The sequence below is a fragment of the Rhinopithecus roxellana genome, chromosome 10 (genome assembly GCF_007565055.1).
Source record: "Rhinopithecus roxellana isolate Shanxi Qingling chromosome 10, ASM756505v1, whole genome shotgun sequence".
Classification (NCBI taxonomy): Eukaryota; Metazoa; Chordata; class Mammalia; order Primates; family Cercopithecidae; genus Rhinopithecus; species Rhinopithecus roxellana.
Window position 1 is genome coordinate 89,727,349 of NC_044558.1, and position 20,130 is coordinate 89,747,478.

A 20,130-nucleotide genomic window follows, 5' to 3' on the forward strand; every position below is an offset into this window, starting at 1 on the left:
ATCTTTTAAAAGACTTTTTATATTCTTTTATATTCTTGAAACAGACTATTCTATAAATTTCTCCAAGAAACCTAAGCTGTCTTTTGTTGGTTTATTTTCTGGGTACCTTACAGTTTTTATTGCTATTGCTAATAGAATATATTTTTCCCATTATATTTTCTAAGTTTTTTGTAGGAATACGACTATTACTGAACTTGCATCTACCAACCTTATCTACTTTCTTGATCTCTTTTGTTAGTTCTCTTAGTCTATATATTATCTACATAGGAAATCCAAGAAAATCATATCCATCTGCAAATAAAGATAGCATCGCCACTTCCTTTCTTTTTCTCCCCCCCCCCCCCACCCCCCGTTGCCCAGGCTGGAGTGCAGTGGCCCGATCTCGGCTCACTGCAAGCTCCGCCTCCCGTATTCATGCCGTTCTCCTGCCTCAGCCTCCAGAGTAGCTGGGAACACAGGTGCCCGCCACCACTCCTGGCTAGATTTTTTTTTTTTTTTTTTTTGTATTTTTAGTAGAGACGGGTTTCACTGTGTTAGCCAGGATGGTCTTGATCTCTTGACCTCGTGATCCGCCCACTTCAGCATCCCAAAGTGCTGGGATTACAGGTGTGAGCCATCGCACCTGGCCCGTTTCTAATTTTTATACCACCTTTTTTCTTTTCTTGTCTTATTGCATTGACTTGGATATCTAGGGCAGTGTTGTGTAGAAAAGCACTTATCTTTGTTTTGCTCCATTTTTTAAAAGGGATTCTTGTAAAGTTTTGACATGAAGCAAGACAATTGCTTTATCTGTTTCGGTCAGTTCCTTTTGATTCCCAGAGTTCCCTAAGAGTTTTAGAAATAATTATTATTGAATTTTTTTCCCTGAAATTTAACATGCTTCTTTCGTAGGTATTGAGATAGATTCTTTGATTTTTCTCATTCATCTGTTAATGCATTGTAGTAGTTTCATAGATTTGCTGATGTGAATTCATCACATCATTTGTTGAAGCAGTTTGAATAAGAGAAATGGGTTGAGCCTTGAAAATTTGGTAAATCCTTCTAAGATGGTATTGAAGTGGGTGGATGGTTTTTTTTACTTACTGTTTTCAAATTCTTTTATTTTTATAGAAAATTACTTATTTCTTATGTATCAAATTTATTGGCATAAAGTTACTGTATTTATAGTATTTTTTTGTTAAAAGTGTTCATTCTGTTTGTAGTTATTTCCTCTATTTTTGTTCCCAGGATTGTTTATTAGAGCACTTAGCTCCCTGCACATACATCTTTCATCCCTCTCCTTACATCAGTCATACCTAATATTTTTGTTATCTGTTAGTCTGCTCAAAAAAGTTTTATCTTGTTAATCCTTTCTATTGCTTTTTCCTATTTTATTAATAATACACATTTTTGTCATTATTTTCTTCCTTCTGTTTTACTGTATTTACTCTTTGCTTTCTTCATTTCTTTTAAGACTTCTAGGCCTATAAGGATATAAATTACTCTGTAAGTACTGTTTCTGGTAGATTTTGACATGTATTACTTTTGTTGTCATTCAGTTTTAAATATTTTGTGATTTCCATTGTGATTTCTTCTGTAACCCATGATTTATTAGGAAGTACACGTTTAAGTTTTCAAACAAAGGGATTTTATTTTAACCTTTGAAAAAAACAAAACTATTGATTTCTAACTAAATTACACTGTTGTTAAAGAATACGTATGCTGACTTTGGGAGGCCAAGGTGGGTGGGTCACCTGAGGTCGGGAATTTGAGACCAGCCTAGCCAAAATGGTGAAGCCCTGCCTCCATGGAAAAATACAAAAATTAGCAGGGCGTAGTGGCACACATCTGTAATCCCAGCTCCTTAGGCGGCTGAGGCATGAGAATCGTTTGATCTGGGAGGTGGAGGTTGCAGTGAGCTGAGATCGTGGCACTGCACTGCAGCCTGGGTGACAGAGTGAGATTCTGTCTCCAAAAAAAAAAAAAAAAAAAAAAACCAATAAGAGTATGTAGACTGTGTGTATCATCATTTCTTTGAAATGTAATACTTGTCTTGTGTCTTGTTACATACTCAATTTTTGTAGCTCTTCCATGTATTCATGGAAAGATTATACGTTCTTTCTTTCTGGAAGGCCATGGTATTCACTAGAAGACATGTTAAAATATTTATTAATTTTAGACTTGTCGGTTTCTCCTTATTCTGATTTTTTCTGTATGTATTTCTGAGCTATATTGCATGCCATTGTGGCTGTGTACATGTTCATGGTTGATTACTTTTCTTCTTGAATTTCTCTTTGTATATTTATTGATGAACTTGTTTTAAAATATTTCATTGTTTTATTTATTGTTATTCCTATACCAGGTTTATTCTTGTTAGAATTCATCTGGCATATGATTTTCTACACTTTTTTTAACTTTTGGTGTAATTTTACTTTGCATGCCTTTTGTGCAATATGTAGATGGATTTATTTTATTTTAGCTACTCTGATAATCTTTGTCTTTTCAGTAGGTTTAATTACACTAGTTTTTTTCATTTTCTCAGTGATGTAACCACATTGCCTTTCAAAAATGTCTTTATAAATGGCAAACTCTTCAACTCCATACCTTTGCACATATAATTTTCAGTTTTTTTGTAATAGTTTTTTTACCACTTTGCTTTTTCTTATGATTCAAACTTCAGTTTAAATGCTTCCTTCCCCCGCTTTTTTTTTTCAGAGAAGCTTTCCTCTGACCAATCCCTTTTTAGAATAGACCCAACTCCCATTATTTTCTTAGTTCCTTATTTATTTCTTTTATAATACTTAGAAAAGTTATTTCATTTCTGTGTAGATTATTTAGTGATGATACTAGTATTAATGTCTCCATTTTTTATCATTTTATTTATATATTAGTTACTTGATATTAGTTGGTAGAGGGTGAAAAAATGGGTAGCATGATCAAGAGGAGGTGCTTCAGGGTTGGGTTACCTGAAGCAAATTGAGGAAGAAATAAAGATTATTCGTGATGGAAGAGAGTAAGTATAGGAGTGCCTTCACAGAAAGAAAGGAATCTCTAGGGAAGGGCGAGTGAAGTTTAACTGCAGAGATTTTTAAGGTGAGAAAGAGGTTAAACAAAGAATTAGTTGAATCAGACCTGATTTACTGAGTAGAGTGGAGAACAAACAGAGTTGAGAAGGCGTGGAATACTTGTCAAGTGATGTGCCCCCAAGAGAACAGAGGTGAAGCTCCAATTTTCCGTTGACCTTGCCATGTTTTTGGTTCTATGTATTCATTTGATAGTATCTTCTAGCCTATAGGAGTAAGGGAGATAGTAGAATTGATGCAGGGACTAGTTTAAGTTACATTGTGTCTGATTTATGTTGATGTTGAATAGGGGTGAAGGCAGCATTGATCGAAGGTAGAAAATCTTGGATGTACCATACGCTATGTTAAGAAGGACCAGGTTTTTATTCCAGCTGTGCTCTGAACTTGCTGTGTAACTTTGGGCGCAGTCTTGCCTTCCTCCGAATCAGAAAGAGGTTGACTTTAATGATCTCCATAGTCTCTTAAAATTTTTAATGAAAATATATGAAATAAATGGGGTGAGAAATGGGGTGAGTAAAGGTTCAGGTAAAAGTGAGTAATAAGTGACAAGAAGAAAGAACATGCTATAGAGCTTGTAATAAAGATTTACCTCCCACTTCTCATATACCCTAACATATCTATACTTTTTATTTGTAGAACCCCTTCAGTGTTCATTCTCAAATCTGATCTCATTTTAACAATTTCACATTTGATCTGTGAAATAAGGGAGGTTGGACTTTGTATGAAAACACCTGGGTTTTACTTACAGGCAGATTTCTAGATCAGAGAAATATGATAGTTATGTGTCCATATTTATCAAGACATTTGACATAACCTTTTTGATTATTCTCTTTAGAGCAGAATGAGTGACAACTCACTGTTGAATTTGTAACTTGGAGTTACCTGATGAGATGACACAGGATTCGGTTCTCAGTGCAGTTTTTATTTCACCATTTTTAGCATTGCTTTGGATAAAGATATTGATGGGTTGCTAATCAAGTAACTAGTATGTTGGATTACAAAATCAGGGTCTCAGCAGGCTTTGACTAAGCGCCAAGTATGCCAAATGGAAGCACCGCGGATTCCTCTAGAGCACTCCCCTGGTTGGGCCAACAAGCAGCGCTGCATAAGGATAGGAGGCAAGGGCTTCCTCAGATCTTGCCTTCACATTGCTTTCTGTGTGACACAAGACCCCACGTTTCAACGAGTATAAAAGAATATTGTGAATTCTCTCTTTCTCCTTTAGTCATGCCATTTCATTCCCCGAGGGAACCAACCAAAGTTATTAGGGATTGTTTTGAGACAGAGTCTTTCTGTCACCCAGGCTGGAGTGCAGTGGCATGATCTGGGCCCTCTGCAGCCTCAACCTCAAAGGCTCAAGCAGTCCTCCTACCTCAGCCTCCTGAGTAGCTGGGACTACAGGCAGTGCCACCACAACCAGCTAATTTTTGTATTTTTTGTAGAGATAGGGTTTTGGCCATGTTGCACAGGCTAGTCTTGAACTCCTGAGCTCAGCAATCTGCCCAACTCTGCCTCCCAAAGTGCTGGGATTACAAGCGTGAGCCACCTTGTCCAGCCATTGTTATTTTTTTTTAAATGATCTTTTCAGAAAAATGTTATGCCAATGTAAGCAAATTGTGTGTGGAAATATTTTTCTCCCCACTTTCCCATTTTATACAACTGGGTGTATATTATTCATACTGTTTTGTACCTTGTTCCTTTTTTCTCATAACAGTCCTTGTTGGAGGTGTTTCCATATCAGTGTGATCATTTCCTTTTACTTGGCTGCAGGGCATTACTTTGTAGCTTATATACCACGGTTTAGTTAACAGGTCCTCTGCTGATGGGCATTTTAGTGTTTTTCAGACTTTATTACAAGCAGTGCTATAATCTATAACTACTCAGTACCATAGTTTTATATGTAGGATAAATTCTTAGAAGTGCTGTTGCTAGGTCACAGGGGATTCAACTTTAGTGTCAGTGCTGTCATTCCTGTCCTTGTTTTACATGATCTTAGAAAAAATAGAATTTAATAGTTGGGATTTAGGCTTTATCAAATCCAATGATTCTCAAAGTGTGGCCTTTGAGCCAGGAGCAGCAGCCCCATCACATGGGAACTTGTTAAAAATGCAGATTTATGGGGCCCACCCTAAAACTCCTGAATCAGAGCCTCAGGGGCCCAGCAGTCTGCACTAACAGGTGCTTTTACATATATGGAAACTGATCAGAGTGATGAAATAACCTACCAAAAATTATATAGTTACTGGTGGCTTCTGTTATATCTCCATTATAACTTTCTTTTTTTTTTTTTTTTTTTTTTTTTTGAGACGGAGTCTCACTCTGTCGCCCAGGCTGGAGTGCGATGGTGCGATCTCGGCTCACTGCAAGCTCTGCCTCCCGGGTTCACGCCATTCTCCTGCCTCAGCCTCCCGTGTAGCTGGGACTCCAGGCGCCTGCCGCCGCACCCGGCTAATTTTTTGTGTTTTTAGTAGAGACGGGGTTTCACCGTGTTAGCCAGGATGGTCTCGATCTCCTGACCTTGTGTTCCGCCCATCTCAGCCTCCCAAAGTGCTGGGATTACAGGCGTGAGCCACCACGCCCGGCTCCACTATAACTTCTATTTTTCTTGTTTTCAGTGTCCCTTTTAAAAGGACATTTTGGTTTTTTTAAGTTATCAATATAAAAGATACTTGATTTGATTTTGATTTTTTTTTTTTTTAATTTATGCTTCTCACCATTTGTGTTTTGGGACATAGCAAATTCAAATGAAAACTATTTTGAAATTTTTATAACAATTCTTTAAACTTTCTAAAACTAATCCTTAAAATTAACTCCCTGTTATTTTGCATATACGAGTCTTTCGATGTCTCAAGGGATGGCCTCCAACATCCTTTTTTTGACTCCTTTCCAGTCACATCCCACCATTCCTCTGTTAAGAGTTTCCAAACGACATCCTTCTTGTAACCACATCTGTTCTTTGCCTCATGTTTTCTCTTTTTCTTTTCTTTCTACTATTAACCCCTATTTTCTTTCTTTTTTTTTAGTTCTATTTTATTTTAAATTGACACATAATAATTGTATGTATTTATGAGCTACAAAGTGATGCTTGGATACCAGTATATAGTGTGTAGTGATCAAATCAGGGTAATTAACAAATCCATAACCTCAAACATTTATCATTTCTCTGTGGTAAGAACATTCTCTGTTTTACCTATTTTGAGATATACAATGCATTACTGTTGACTAGTTACCCTACTGTGCATTAGAATACTAGAACGTATTGTTCTTAACTGTAACTGTTGGCTAACCTCCTCCATCTCTTCCCTTCCCCTCCCCTGCCTCTGATAATCACAATTCTGCTCTCTACTTATATGAGATCAGCTTTTTTAGATTCATGTGGTATTTGTTTTTTTGTGTCTGACCTATTTCACTTAACATAATGTCCTCCAGGTTCATCCATGTTGTCTCAAATGACAGGATTTCATTCTATAACTTAATAGTATTCCGTTGTGTATTATATACCACATTTTCTTTATTCATTCATCCGTTGATGGACACTTAGGTTGATTCCATATCTTAACTATTGTGAATAATCATGAATAAGCATGGGAGTGCAGATAACTCTTCGACATACTGAGTTCATTTCCTTTGTGTATATCCCCAGTGGTGGGATTACTGAATCATATGGTAGTTGTATTTCTAACATTTTGAGAAATCTTTGTACTGTTTTTCATAATTGCTGTCTTAATTTACATTCCCACCAACAGTGTATAAATGTCCTCTTTTCTTCACATCCTTGCCAACACTTGTTATCTGTTATCTTTTTGATGATGTCCATTTTAATTGAAGTGAAGGGATATCTTACTGTGGTTTTGATTTGCATTTCCCTAATTACTCATGTTGAACATTTTTTATATATACCTCTTGGCCGTTTGCATGTTTTATTTTCAGAACAAAGCGGTGGTGGGGGAATACATCACAGTACCTGACTTCAAAATATACTATAAAGCTATAGTGGGCAAAATGGCATGACACTGGCATAAAAACAGACACATAAATCAATGGAACAGAATAGAGAACCCAGAAATAAATTCACTTATCAATAGACACTTGATTTAAAAGGTGCCAAGAGCACATACTGGAGGAAAGAATAATGTCTTCAAAAAATGATGCTAGGAAAATTGAATTTCTACATGCAGAGAAATGAAACTAGACCCCTGTTTCTCACCACATACGAAACCAATTCAAAAAAATAAAAAACTATGAAACTACTAGAAGAAACCATAGGAGAAATCCTTCTTCACATTCGTTGATCTGGGCAAGGATTTTAAAAATAAAACTTCAAAGATCCAGGTAATAAAAGCAAATACAGAAAATGGGATTATATCAAACTGAAAAGTTTCTGCACAGCAAAGGAATTGACCAACAGAGTGAAAGGGTAACCCACAGAATAGGAGAAAATATTTGCACACTATATATCTGACAGGGGATTAATATGTGGAATATCTAAGGAACTCAAGTCAGTAGCAGAAACCAACCAGATTAAAAGCTGGGCAAAATACCTGAATGGATATTTCTCACATTTTCATTTGTTCTTGTCTTCTTAAAGCATTCATGTATTCTAAATTGAAGAAATCACTACTCCTTAGCCTTTCTATGACATTTTATTATTATTTGTATGTTTGTGCCTGGCTTTATTTTATTTGTGTGCTTTCATGTCAGTCTCTTGCTAGTGAATATGCTCCTTGAGGGCAAGGACTGTGTTTTCTTCAGTGTCACTTCAGACTCCTTGCACCGTTCTTAGATAAATGTTGGTTGTATTTGTTCTCATGCACAGTTGGGACTCAGTGGGAAAGAGAACATGTTCTGTGGCTATGGTCTACATATATTTCTCCCACCAGCTTCTTACAAATAAGCTAGTAACTACATGAAATAGTGGGCATGAATAGGGATAAGTCAGCTCAAACTCCCTTAGCCAAAATTTACAGTTGAAAAATAAGCCAATCCACAATCAGTAAAACTATGTTTTGGTCCTATTTAATGTGCCAGGTATAATGTATGTAGAAGATGGTGTGTTGCTAGTGTCATTTTCATAAAGGACAGAGTGTTTTTACTATTTATATTGTTTTATACCTATAGATGTTCAAATTATGTACATTTTTGCTTTTGTGAACTTTATAAACTTAGAAGTATGATATCAAGGGTTTTTAAAACTTTTTTCAAAATTCTTTTAAAATTGTACTCACTATCTTGAATTTACTCTGTCATGCTAAATACCCGGATACCAAGACTGGGTGTTTCCTTTGGTGAAATGTATTTTGGTAAAATAAAAAATGTTATCTAAACATACTGGTCAAAGAAGAATATATTTGTGTCACTGTGTGATAGAGAAACATTTTAATTTTTTAAAGTGGCCCAGTGACCACTGGCTTGTCATGTGCTGGACACTGAGACAATAGAAAACTATTTCAATTCTCTGTTCTTAGTTATTTATAGTTGGCATAAGAGATTTTATGCAAATGAAACTGGAAACATTTTGTACAGTAACTTACAGAAGTTCTCACTGCAGTATATTCATATTTCCAGATTTATCTGATGGCTTAGTTTGTCAATAATGAATTAGAAGTTTCTGTTTTGCCCATAATTAGAAGTCAGCCTTACTGGACGGTTGATAAAGTAGAGTTGTATCTTACCTGTAGTTCCTGTTTCTAGCACCCATTTCCTACCAAAATATAAAGTTGAGTTTCTCATTCTCTCTTTTGTAGTGAGCATTTGTCCTGTGCTTTCACATTCTTTCTACATGGAGAAAGTAATGTATGCACAAGTGTGGAGATTGCCCAGCACCAGCCAATTTATTTGATCAATGAGGAGCATATACACATGGCTCAGTCTTCACCTGCACCATTTCAAGGTAAGTGTGGATGTTCCTGCTCTCCACCCCTATCTACCACCGAGTGGATAACCATCTTGCCCAGTAAAGTTTTGCAGGGTGAGACATTATCTTAAATGGACATTGTAAAACTAAGCATAAGGGTCAGATTTTGAAGAAGGAAGAAAAGACTACCATTTCATAATTAAGTAGTAATAGTGTGTTAGTTTTTTGCTGAAGCTTCTCGCATATATAAGATGGTCTTATGTATATTCTTTTGTAAGAATAAAATGTAGAATTTCCTTCAGAACAAAAGAAAATTATAAATACTTGAAAAATATAATTCAATGAGTAATTGACCAAAGTCACAAATTAAAGGTTTTCATTGTTGTGTTTATTAACAAGGTTTTAGGGATGTAATGGTTTATAGAAGATTACCATTATACTTAGTATTTGAAATTTCAGTCAGAATCAAAGTTCTAGAATTATACAGTGTATAGTTTCTTCAGCGATGTGCCTTTGTTTTAATTTTAAACTCCATTGGTAATAGATATTTAGTTGTAATTTAACTCATACATTCATATTTTCATTAATTCTCAGCTTTACCACCTAGATATCACCAAAATAACTTCATGTCCTTTTGATCTGAGCATTACAAATCTTTGTTTTGTCTTTGGAATTCAGAATTTTCTGTGAGTAACAGCTTTTAAATGTTATAATATTAGATTGAACCATATGGAGGCAATCTTTTTTTGGTTCAGTCATATGTCATTATTAGAGATGTCTGGTTGAAATGGTCTTAGCATATCACACAATATAATTTTAAAAAACACTGTTATTTTAACAGACTTGACTAAAATATTATAATTGTTGTAACAGCCTGTCATGAGCATTTAGACTCCATTGTATTTGTTTTTTGTTTTCTATAAACTATTCTGATTTAATTCAATGAAAGCATCTGTTTCTTGCCCCAAAGATAATAAAACTTTTTTTTTTTTTGAGATAAGAAAGAACATTGAATCCACATTTAACTGTGTCCTAATTTTTAACTCCAGCTCCCCTACTGCAATAAATTTTAAGCTGTGTAATGTTAGGTGTTTAGTGTATGAACTGCTAGAATATTCAAAACCCAGTTCTTAAACTGTGTAGTACAAATTGTACAGTATTTGCAAATTATGGCTTGTCAGATTTTTTTTTTTTTTTTTTTTTGAAAAGCAACCATTTATTAGAACCAATACAAGAGTATGAAAAGAGGGATTGGTGATTGGTGTGGAGGAAGACCATACTAAGGCAGTTGCTGTCCTTATGGATAATATGATGAGCATAATTATCCCAATTGATGTGGGAATTTCCTGGAAGCATTATTGCAAAAAAATTACATTTGATTAATTGTGTGTGTTGGAATCAGTATTTTTATCCCATTTGGATCATTGAGGAACAGCAGAAAGACTCCACGAAACATGTAATGTCTATAGCTATCTCTCTCTTGATTGATGTGACATATGATCTAGCTCTTCAAAAAATTAAAAAAAAGAAGGCATTCCGTTTAATGACCATGCTGAGTTTTTGTAAAAAATTAGAATTAAGAAAAGTAGCCTTTATCTTTAGAAAAATATTATTTGGAAGATTGAAGTACTCACTCCAAGGCTGTGAACTGGCTGGATAATTCACAGTCCTATATTAACTATATTTTTGTGTCAGACTCAGTGAAAATGACATCAAGGTCAAATACCGAAAGAAGATGAATTTTGGGTCCTTTACGTTGAGTTAAATAAAATTTTACTTAGAGTTGTTTTATCAACAGACCTCTAAAACAGTCAAAACAGAAATGATAACTATTATGCTTCAAGCTTTTTTATATTAAGACTTTCCCACTGTTAGAAATTTTATTTATATGTTATTCTTTGATTACCACAGATGTTTAGGGAGTCTCCGGAACCACAAGAGTATTCAAGTTTTAGGCAGCGTTTGGGGTATATGTGTTGAATGATTTTCTTCTGTTTTGGAAGGTTCAGTGTTTATATTGTACAAGCTATTATTAAACATACGTATATGCTTCAAAGCATAGCTGTCTGATAACATTGGACTATCCATATTTTATTTCCTTTAAAAATTATGGGAAGTGAGAGGTGTATAAATAATAAGAAATTTTAAAATAAGAGACTTCAAAATATCATACTCTTGTGGCTAAGGCGGGAGCATCACTTGACCCTAGGAGTTCAAGACCAGCCTGAGCAACATAGTGAGACCCAGTCTCTACAAAAATAATTTTTAAAAAAATTTATTTTAAATCATACTTTAAATAGAGTTAGGAAATAAAGAGCAATGTACATTAAGTGATACTGTAATCTAAAATTACCACATATGTAGTGTTGCACTTAAGTAGGAATTATTTCTCTAATGTTTAACATGTGTTTCTCCTCCCCCTATAGTACTGGTAAGTCCTTATGGCTTAAATGGGACGCTAACAGGCCAAGCATACAAGATGTCAGACCCAGCCACTCGTAAGTTGATTGAGGAATGGCAGTATTTCTACCCGATGGTGCTAAAAAAGAAAGAGGAATCGAAAGAGGAAGATGATTTGGGATATGATGATGATTTCCCTGTGGCAGTTGAAGTAATTGTTGGTAAGAGAAAATATTTTGCCTGAAGAACTTTGTTCTTCTTCCTCTTCCTTAATTTAAGAAGATAATCATTTAGATTCATCAGAAATAATCTCCATAATTTTCCCATCTTTTTAAAGAAATTCTCTTTGACACAATGGTATATGCTGAGTAGTTATCTTGCCTGAAGCACCCTTGGTCCCTGTATTCCAAATGCATCATGTTGGAACACATGTTTAAACAGCTATTAACTTGTGAGAGAATGGAGCCTATCACTTTTGGCAGTACTTCATGAGCATCCCATTTTCACCACTGGAATCATAAAATTGGGAGTCTTGTGTGAATTCTTTCTCAGTCCTGGTTCTTTCGTTGTTCTCTTTGCTTATAGGTGGTGTTCGGATGGTTTACCCTTCAGCATTTGTTTTGATCTCTCAGAATGACATCCCGGTTCCTCAGAGTGTTGCCAGTGCTGGAGGCCACATTACAGTTGGGCAGCAAGGGCTTGGTAGTGTGAAGGACCCAAGTAACTGTGGGATGCCTCTGACTCCTCCCACCTCTCCAGAACAGGCCATCCTAGGTGAGTAGGATCCTGGAGTGTCCTGGGGAGAAGAGATCTCAGACAATTGTGTAGTCTACCTGCTGTGGAACAGGTGTGAGAAAACAGAAATTCCTCTTTGAAGTGATGGAGGTAGTAGAGTAACGTAAGGATTTTACAAAATGGAGAAGGAGAACTATCAACACACAGAATTCCTATACTTCAGAATTTTAACTCTGTCCATATTAGTCTTTATTGTTATTAAATAGTTTAGATTCTTTTAAGGTTTGCACACACATCTGCCCTTTACGTGTGTGTGTCCACATATAGATAAAATGTAGGTTGGTTTTTAAAATAATTGTGAACAACTGAAGAACACTAAATCAGAGAATGACTGAAGTCTCCGCCCCAATGACCATTGCCAGCTAGGGACAGGCCTTGGGCAGCTCTTTTCCCTGTTAGATGTAAAGTTAGACTAGCGATTAGGAGCTCTAAATAAATGCTTTTTCCTGTCAGTAATGTGTCTGCATTAATAATAAATATTAATTATATGGGACAATTTTGACAGTGGGAACTGCCTGTCTTCATGGAAAAATTCAGAAATTGTTTAAATTGGGAGTATTTTTGTCTTCTTTGTTGAGTAGTATAGTTCCTCTATTAACTTTGTTATTGTTGTAGTTGACTTCACTTTAATTAGAAATGTGGTCAGTATGGAAAGGATACTCATCATACTTGAGCTGAAATTAGATTATTTATTTATACGCATTGAATGTAGGCCAAGCTGGCAGGAACATTAGAGTAAATAAAGCCTTGGCTGCTAAACTTTGAAAATAAACTATCAAGCATGATACATACGTAATCCTCGTGAAAATTACCAGAGTAAGACAAAATTTCAAAGTTTCTAGCATAATTCTTGGCAATTAGTGGGCATTAAATAAATGTTTATAGTTAAGATATTGGGAAAAAGCATAAACTTTGTGACTGAACACACCTAGTTATAAAACCTGGCTGTATCATTCACAAGGTGAGTGACTATTTAATTCTCATAGTTTTTCTGAATCTCAGTTATTTTTTCTGATAAATACATACTTTATTGGATTGTAGTACATATTAGGTAATATATACAAGTGCTTGGTAAATAATAGTCATATACAAGTGATAGCAATAATTTAAAGCAGTATTCAAAACTCGAAGTTTAGCACACATTATCTGGAGGACATTACTCAGATGTTTTGTGGGAGACATGGAAATGGACGTGTCTGTTTTTAAGAGCCATGTATTTGCTGAGATGGTTTAAAACAAAACAAAAAGAAAAAAGTACATCCAAGGCCAGGCATAGTGGCTCATGCCTGTAATCCCAGCATTTTGGAAGGTCATGGCAGGTGGATCGCTTGAGCTCAGGAGTTTCAGACCATCCTGGGCAACATGGTGGAATCCTGTTTCTACAAAAATTAGCTGTGCATGGTGACAAATGCCTGTAATTCCAGCTACTTGGGAGGCTGAGATGGGAGGATGGCTTGAGCCCAGGAGGGGGAGGTTGCCATGAGCCAAGATAGCATCAGTGCCCTCCAGCATGGGCGACAGAGCTAGACCCTGTCTCGTAAAAATAAAAAAGTACTTCCAGCTTTCATTTGGTAGAGCAGAGAATTTGGATGATTCCTTGAAAGGATTTGTCATCAATCAACTGTATTCAATTAAAAAAAGGACTTTCACAGTCTTTTGTAGTAATAATCATAGATATGAAAATTAGAATTAGCAGTATTTTGAAAAGTTTCTAATGTCACATCACAATTTGGATTTTTAACAATTGTACTACATTATTAAGTTATCCACTTTTGTTTGTTTTTGTTTTGCCTTGTACTTAGTGAAATTTGCATTCAACTTAAAATTGAAGGCCTGCTGTGTGCATGATGCTTGACCTCTGGTCAGTTCAGAAGTCTTAATAGTCATAATTTAGAAACAAGAGGTTTTGTTGATGCGGAATTTCAATGTGGAATAGTTAACTATGGATCTTCAAATTCCTTCCCCCTAACTCTGTATGCTATTGTGTTAGGCCTTGATAAATAAATCCCCTGATGTCGCCTTGTTCCTTCAGATAAACACACGAAACTGAACAAAAGCTGCCAGTATCCTTGCAGTAAAATGAATTTACCTAAATTTTCGTATCATAGGATGTTGAATTACAGGTTAGGAGTCTTAATGCTGTATTGGAGAGTATCCTGGTCAGCCTTGACATTCTGTAGTTGAATGTCATATTTTTCTAGATATAGGACAGAATGGGCTACTTTGCCCTATAAAAAACACCAAGGTTCTCCTGGATTAGCAGAGGGCTTAGTAGGGCCAAATGGTATTAGTGATGTTACTCATACCTTATCTGGGTTGGTATATCCACTTGCCTCTTTGATATGTAGAGGCAATTGCAAGTAACAACATTCAACATGCATTTTAACAGCTTGGAGTAATAAGTCTTGTTTAATTCCATCTAAGATACCACTCAGATTTTAGTTCAGTCATTTAAGTGCTACTGAAAAGCTTCAACCTAGCTTTAGTCAGAAAAGTCTGTGTGGCTTGTTTCTCCCTACTGTTTCTTTTCTTGGTCATAAATTGTTTCTTTATGATACCATGGGCATATGATCTCTTTAGCTGTCTGGTAGGATGTTTCCGAGAGAAAGTCTATGTTACCTACTTCTATTTGTTTCTTCAGTTTGCCTAGTTTTATAATTGGTGTTTGGAAAGCAATTGTAAAATTGAAATTAATTCTTTTGCATCATGAACCAAGTTGGGAACTTTTAAAATGAAAGGTAGCAAAGAAAGTTCAAATTTCTTATCTCATTTGTAATATGGTAATACTTTTATCGGAAACAAGCGTGCTTCATTTCCTTAGAATATAAGCATTTGGGTCTTTTTTTTTTTTTTTTAATAGATGTACGCCTGATCATTTAGCTCATATTATCATCATCTTTCATTGATAATAAGAATACTTAGTTTCTGTTATAAGGTTGCTTCTTTCTTTTTCATCTTGACTTTCGTTAAGATGTTTTGCATCATAGTTCTATTGAGAAGAAAATCCATAATATACTTACTAAGTCAAATAGATAAAAGTGATTCAGTCAGAATTTAATACTGGAAATTGACTTTGGTATTTGTCTTATATAAGATAGAAGTAGTAAAATACTCAAAATGTAAACAACAACCAGTATCATCAACAATCATAATGAACATAATTGAAAGAAATAGATTATATTAATAACCACTGTATTTGGAAAAACTAAGTGGAGTTACTAGAGAGAAACCAATGAATTTTTAGTCCTCTGACATAAAATGTCAAGACAACCTCTTTCAGTGTTTTAGTACTAAGTTTTAAATACATGGTGTCAGGCATAAGGACAAACAGTACCACACACAAGTTTGAAATTTGACCTTGTTAAAAGCTTTGTGCCATTACTTTTCTTTTTCCTATCCACTGCACTGTGTGCTGCTGATACACAGCCATTTAGCTACATGAGTATAAAGCTCCCTCTACTGTTTCCTTTTGCCTTGAAACTCATTGACTGTGTTAAGATTTAAAATCTAAAACAGTCAGTGGAAGTTTGCATCTTTAATATTGTGATGTATGAACCCTTCCTTCTAAGTTGTATCAAATACATGTGGAGTAGGAGTGCATCTCTATGTGTGTGCCCTTATGGGTGTGTGAGTGTTCATCTGATTAGTTGATTTAGGGAGAGAACAAAGAATCATGTGGTCAAAGTTTCAGGGAAAAAATCCATTCTGACACAAACTTTACTCATAATTATGGATAGTGTTATAGCCAGGGGATAGGGGAAAAGCGACATGTGTATGACTTTCGACAATTAAAATGCATGTTTATGTTAAATAAGATATATATGTTATGTTATATTTATGTTAAATAAGTCTATGAAGTAGGAAACCTTTTCAGAAAATCTTAACATTCCAAATTGCCTTTTTTTTTTCAGGTGAGAGTGGAGGTGTGCAGAGTGCTGCCAGTCACCTAGTTTCCCAAGATGGGGGGATGATAACTATGCACAGTCCAAAGAGATCGGGGAAGATTCCTCCAAAACTCCACAATCATATGGTCCATCGAGTCTGGAAGGAATGCATCCTCAACAGAACCCAGTCCAAGTATGTTTTCTCGATTATGTCTAGATCATAGTTTAGTAACCATCTCCTTGATTGCTACCTGAAAAATGTCAATCACATTGCACTATTGTGTGACCAAATTTGAGAAGTCACCAGATGAGTATTGCATCTTTTTGAATTTAATAGAACAAAATTTGAAATAAAGATGTTAAAATCAAGACATTTACTGTACTTGATTTCATTATCGAGGAAGTTTTCGAAGTTCCTCATACTGCACAGATTGGCATGGTGTTGACCTGACATTTTGTAGCACAGCTGGCATAGAGATTTACTGTGGGTGTCAGGACAGTAACCAGTGGGTTTGGTTTTTCCTTGTATATCAGTGTATGAGTGCTTCCCTATTATGAAGGGAAAGAACCTTCCTTGCTGATTTACTATTGTGTACTGGCCTTAATTGTCATTAACAATACATTTTTGAACTAGACTGATGACAGTTGGAGGGGTGTTTATTATCTGCCGTGCTCCTGTTTGTTGATTTGAGAAAATTATATTCTTTTCTTTCCCCACCTAACTTTCCTTCCTTTCCAATCTCCCTGCCTTTCTTCTTTAACATACTTTTGGAATAAGGGGAGAATTGATTTTTTAGAAAAGACTGCTGATGATTATTTTATTGCCTAAATGATAATGACAAACAGTAGTCAATAAGTGCTATTCCACTTATCAAGATTTATGTAAACATAATCAGCACAGTTTCATATCTGTTTTAATATGAGTAGATGTCTACTTTCTTGACTAATGAAAGTAGGACAAATGAGTCTTGATTCTCTGAAACAGAATGAATATGGACATACATGTCAGTAACTTCCAATAACTTCCTTCGTGTAGAAGCCAATGAAATGTTTCTTGAGTGACTACTATTCCAAGTTTTGATACATATTTAAAACCTGTCCTTTGGACCCAGCTTTTAGCAATTTCATACTAAATATTTATTGGCCAATAAATTGATTCTAGAATAGGCCATTGAAGATGTAGTAGATAGCTGTAAAATAATTGCAGTGGAAAATCATGTCACGTTCTAGAATTAAAAGCTATCTCTAGTCACTTTAAAATTGATCCTTTCCTTTAGAATAATTGGTACAGATATTTTTACTTCCATCTGTAATGCCTAGATTATTTCCAAGTAAACATTTGCTTTTTCTTTTCCTTTCATTTATCATCTTTGACTTTTAATCACCATCAACCTTACACCTCCACAACTCTTAACAGATCATAGTCCCTCTCTCAGCAGCACAGAACAGGGAGACGAGGCAACCAGGAGGGCAGTGGAGGGCAGAGAGTGGGAGAACGCCCTATAGAGCCTCTGTTGAAACACTTTGCAGTATCTGCTGTAGCAAAATCAGCAATCCAAAAATATTGCCCCTTATTGTTAATTCATTGTATAATAAAGGTATCTGCTTTTTGCTACCAATTATCAGTGATATGTAGGAGATACTTCTGTTTTTTATTTCACATTAGGAGTGTTGCTCTTAAATGCTAGTAAATATTTTACAGGATGAGTGTCTTATCCAAAGTTCGTGGGACCAGAAGTGTTTGTTCAGATAGATCTTTTTTAGATTTTGGAATATTTGCGTATACATAGTGAGATATCTTGGGGATGGGTCTTAAGTCTAAGCACAAAGTTTTTTTATGTTTCATGTGCACATAGCCTAAAGGTTAATTTTATACAATGTCTTAAAACAATTTTGTGCCTGAAACAAAGTTTGTGTACATTGAACCATCGGTAAGCAAAGGTGTCTATCTCAGCCGCCTATGTGGATAATCTGTGGTTGTTCAGCATCACCATCATTCCTGACTCAGAATTTATGTGCTACAGATAAGCAGTCACCTCAGCCTCCCAAGTATCTGGGACTACAGGCAAGCACCACTGTGCCTGGCTAAGTTTTGTATTTTTTTGTATGTATGGGGTTTCGCCATGTTGCCCAGGATGATCTCAAACTCCTGGACTCAAGTGATCCGCCCACCTTAGCCTCCCAAAATGCTGGAATTACAGGTATGAACCACATGCGCCCAGCCAAATAGAAACATTTTGAACAGGGTACCATTACTGTGTGAGTGAAATGTGTTCAACTCTTGAACATTTTTCTCCCCAGGAGTATGGGTATTATGTTCACACATAAGTCACATTTTTAACCCTTTTAGGAGGAGCCAAATGTCAACTCCAACTCTTGAAGAAGAGCCTGCTAGCAATCCTGCTACTTGGGATTTTGTGGATCCAACCCAAAGAGTCAGCTGTTCTTGTTCCAGGTAGGTAATAAAAAAGGCAAAATAGTAGTGAGATCGATAGATGGTGCATCTTGTTGATTCCTCTCCTGGCCTCACAGATCAGTTCTTCCTGATTCTCCATTCTCCTCCAGTACAGAAGAAAAAGAGTTTTTTTCTTATATGCAGATGATACAGTTTTATTGTCAGGACTCAGAGTTTGTTAGACGGTCGGCCCTGTTAACAAATTGCTCCCGTAACTTTTTTTCTGGTTAGCAGCTTCAAAACTAAAGGCATCAGTTTGACAAGACAATTCTTAGCCCTTTAAATGACTTTATTTAACTACTCTTAATTTTAAAGTAGAGATACACATTAAAAACAGATTGACTTGAGTCAATAGAATTTGGATTAAAGAGACTTTCTGTAGATAATTTGTTTTGTTGCTAGCAGTGGTGTTTTTTGATTGAGACAGGTATTTGGTCACAACTGCTAAAAGCTAAAATTGTTGCAGTCATGATATCTTAGTTGCTTATTCATTTACTTCTTTGGATATGGCCTCAGATTGCTTTTTTGTAGAAAATTTTTGCATTCTTGGATATTCCATTGACTTTACCACTCTTTGTTGTAGTAAAGAATCTTATCGTTATGGATTTTCATTAGGGTTCTTAAATTCTTTAAGTGAGCGTTTAAGTCTTTTCCCCCAGCTCATTTGACAGAAGAAGTGGTGGTGATTTTTCACCTAGACTGGGCTATTTTGAGTAGCCTTGCTTCTGAAATATACACTTTCAAATTTGATACTGTTCAATGTGGATAAAAAGTTCAGGTGAGATAAGCATATTTAGAAGATGGCCATTCATGTCTCTAGTGAGATCAGGGCTTCTTAATGTAGCATGAGTGACTTGGCTTCACGCTGAGGAGGTGGTCCATATGCCGCCTGCATATATGCAGACTGCTGCGTGTGTACACTTAGGGAACAGCTTTGACACCTTTTCCTCTTCTCCCCTGCCTCTTGAGGTGATTCTTTTATCAAGCTCTGCCTTGGCAGCATCTTGTTGAGAGATGTAAGGATAAGCCTAATGAAGCTCATTATTGATTTTTCAGGGAGGATGTTTTTGAAGAAGTTGTTTGCTCACTAAGGGTTCCCTCTCTGAGCGTATGAGAGCCTCTCTCTGGTGTTAGTAGGTGTGGTATACTACAGCTGAATGCTACTTTACTCTTGTCTCTAGGCTGTTGTGAATTGTGTGACAAAAAGTATTTTCCCAGTAACTTTGATTTATGGACAGTTCACAGCCAAGTGAAGGCCCAGCTTTAGCGCATACATAGGATATCAATTGTAGTGTATTTAACTTTTCTTTCATCTTATTTTCCCTGTGCTTACCTTAGCCCAGATTTTTTCACTTAAAAAAATAACCTATTTACCGATTTTTACACATTTTTGTTAGGTACCTGGAATTATTTTTGTAACACATTAAGTGTAAATAAACAATGTTTTCCTTTTTGTTTTCTGGAATTATTGCTGTATTTCTTTGCCAAATGCACATATCTTCAGGTCTTTTTTTTATAACCGTATGCATACCAAGGCACCATTCCATTGACTTTCCAACTTCTATACCAACCTGACTTTCAGAGAGTCTTGTATTTTGGGGGATGTCTTGAAGAAAAATGCTTAGGCTGGGTGCAATGGTTCACGCCTGTAATCCCAGCACTTTGGAATGCCAAGGCAGG

At 35.8% G+C, this 20,130-nt stretch overlaps 1 protein-coding gene across 3 annotated transcripts in view; it reads left to right on the top strand.

Annotated features, from left to right (window-relative positions):
* Nucleotides 1-20,130, top strand: part of MED13L (mediator complex subunit 13L) — a 321,844-nt gene that overhangs the window by 248,628 nt on the left and 53,086 nt on the right. For 2 of the 3 annotated variants that reach the window (XM_010380135.2, XM_030938391.1), the window contains exons 5-9: nucleotides 8,807-8,952; nucleotides 11,343-11,537; nucleotides 11,902-12,090; nucleotides 16,023-16,188; nucleotides 18,346-18,450. In XM_010380135.2, coding sequence (XP_010378437.2) covers nucleotides 8,807-8,952; nucleotides 11,343-11,537; nucleotides 11,902-12,090; nucleotides 16,023-16,188; nucleotides 18,346-18,450 — 801 coding nt within the window. Of the gene's footprint in view, nucleotides 1-8,806; nucleotides 8,953-9,517; nucleotides 9,603-11,342; nucleotides 11,538-11,901; nucleotides 12,091-16,022; nucleotides 16,189-18,345; nucleotides 18,451-20,130 lie in introns of those variants that run through there. The other variant, XM_030938392.1, reaches the window with a different exon arrangement.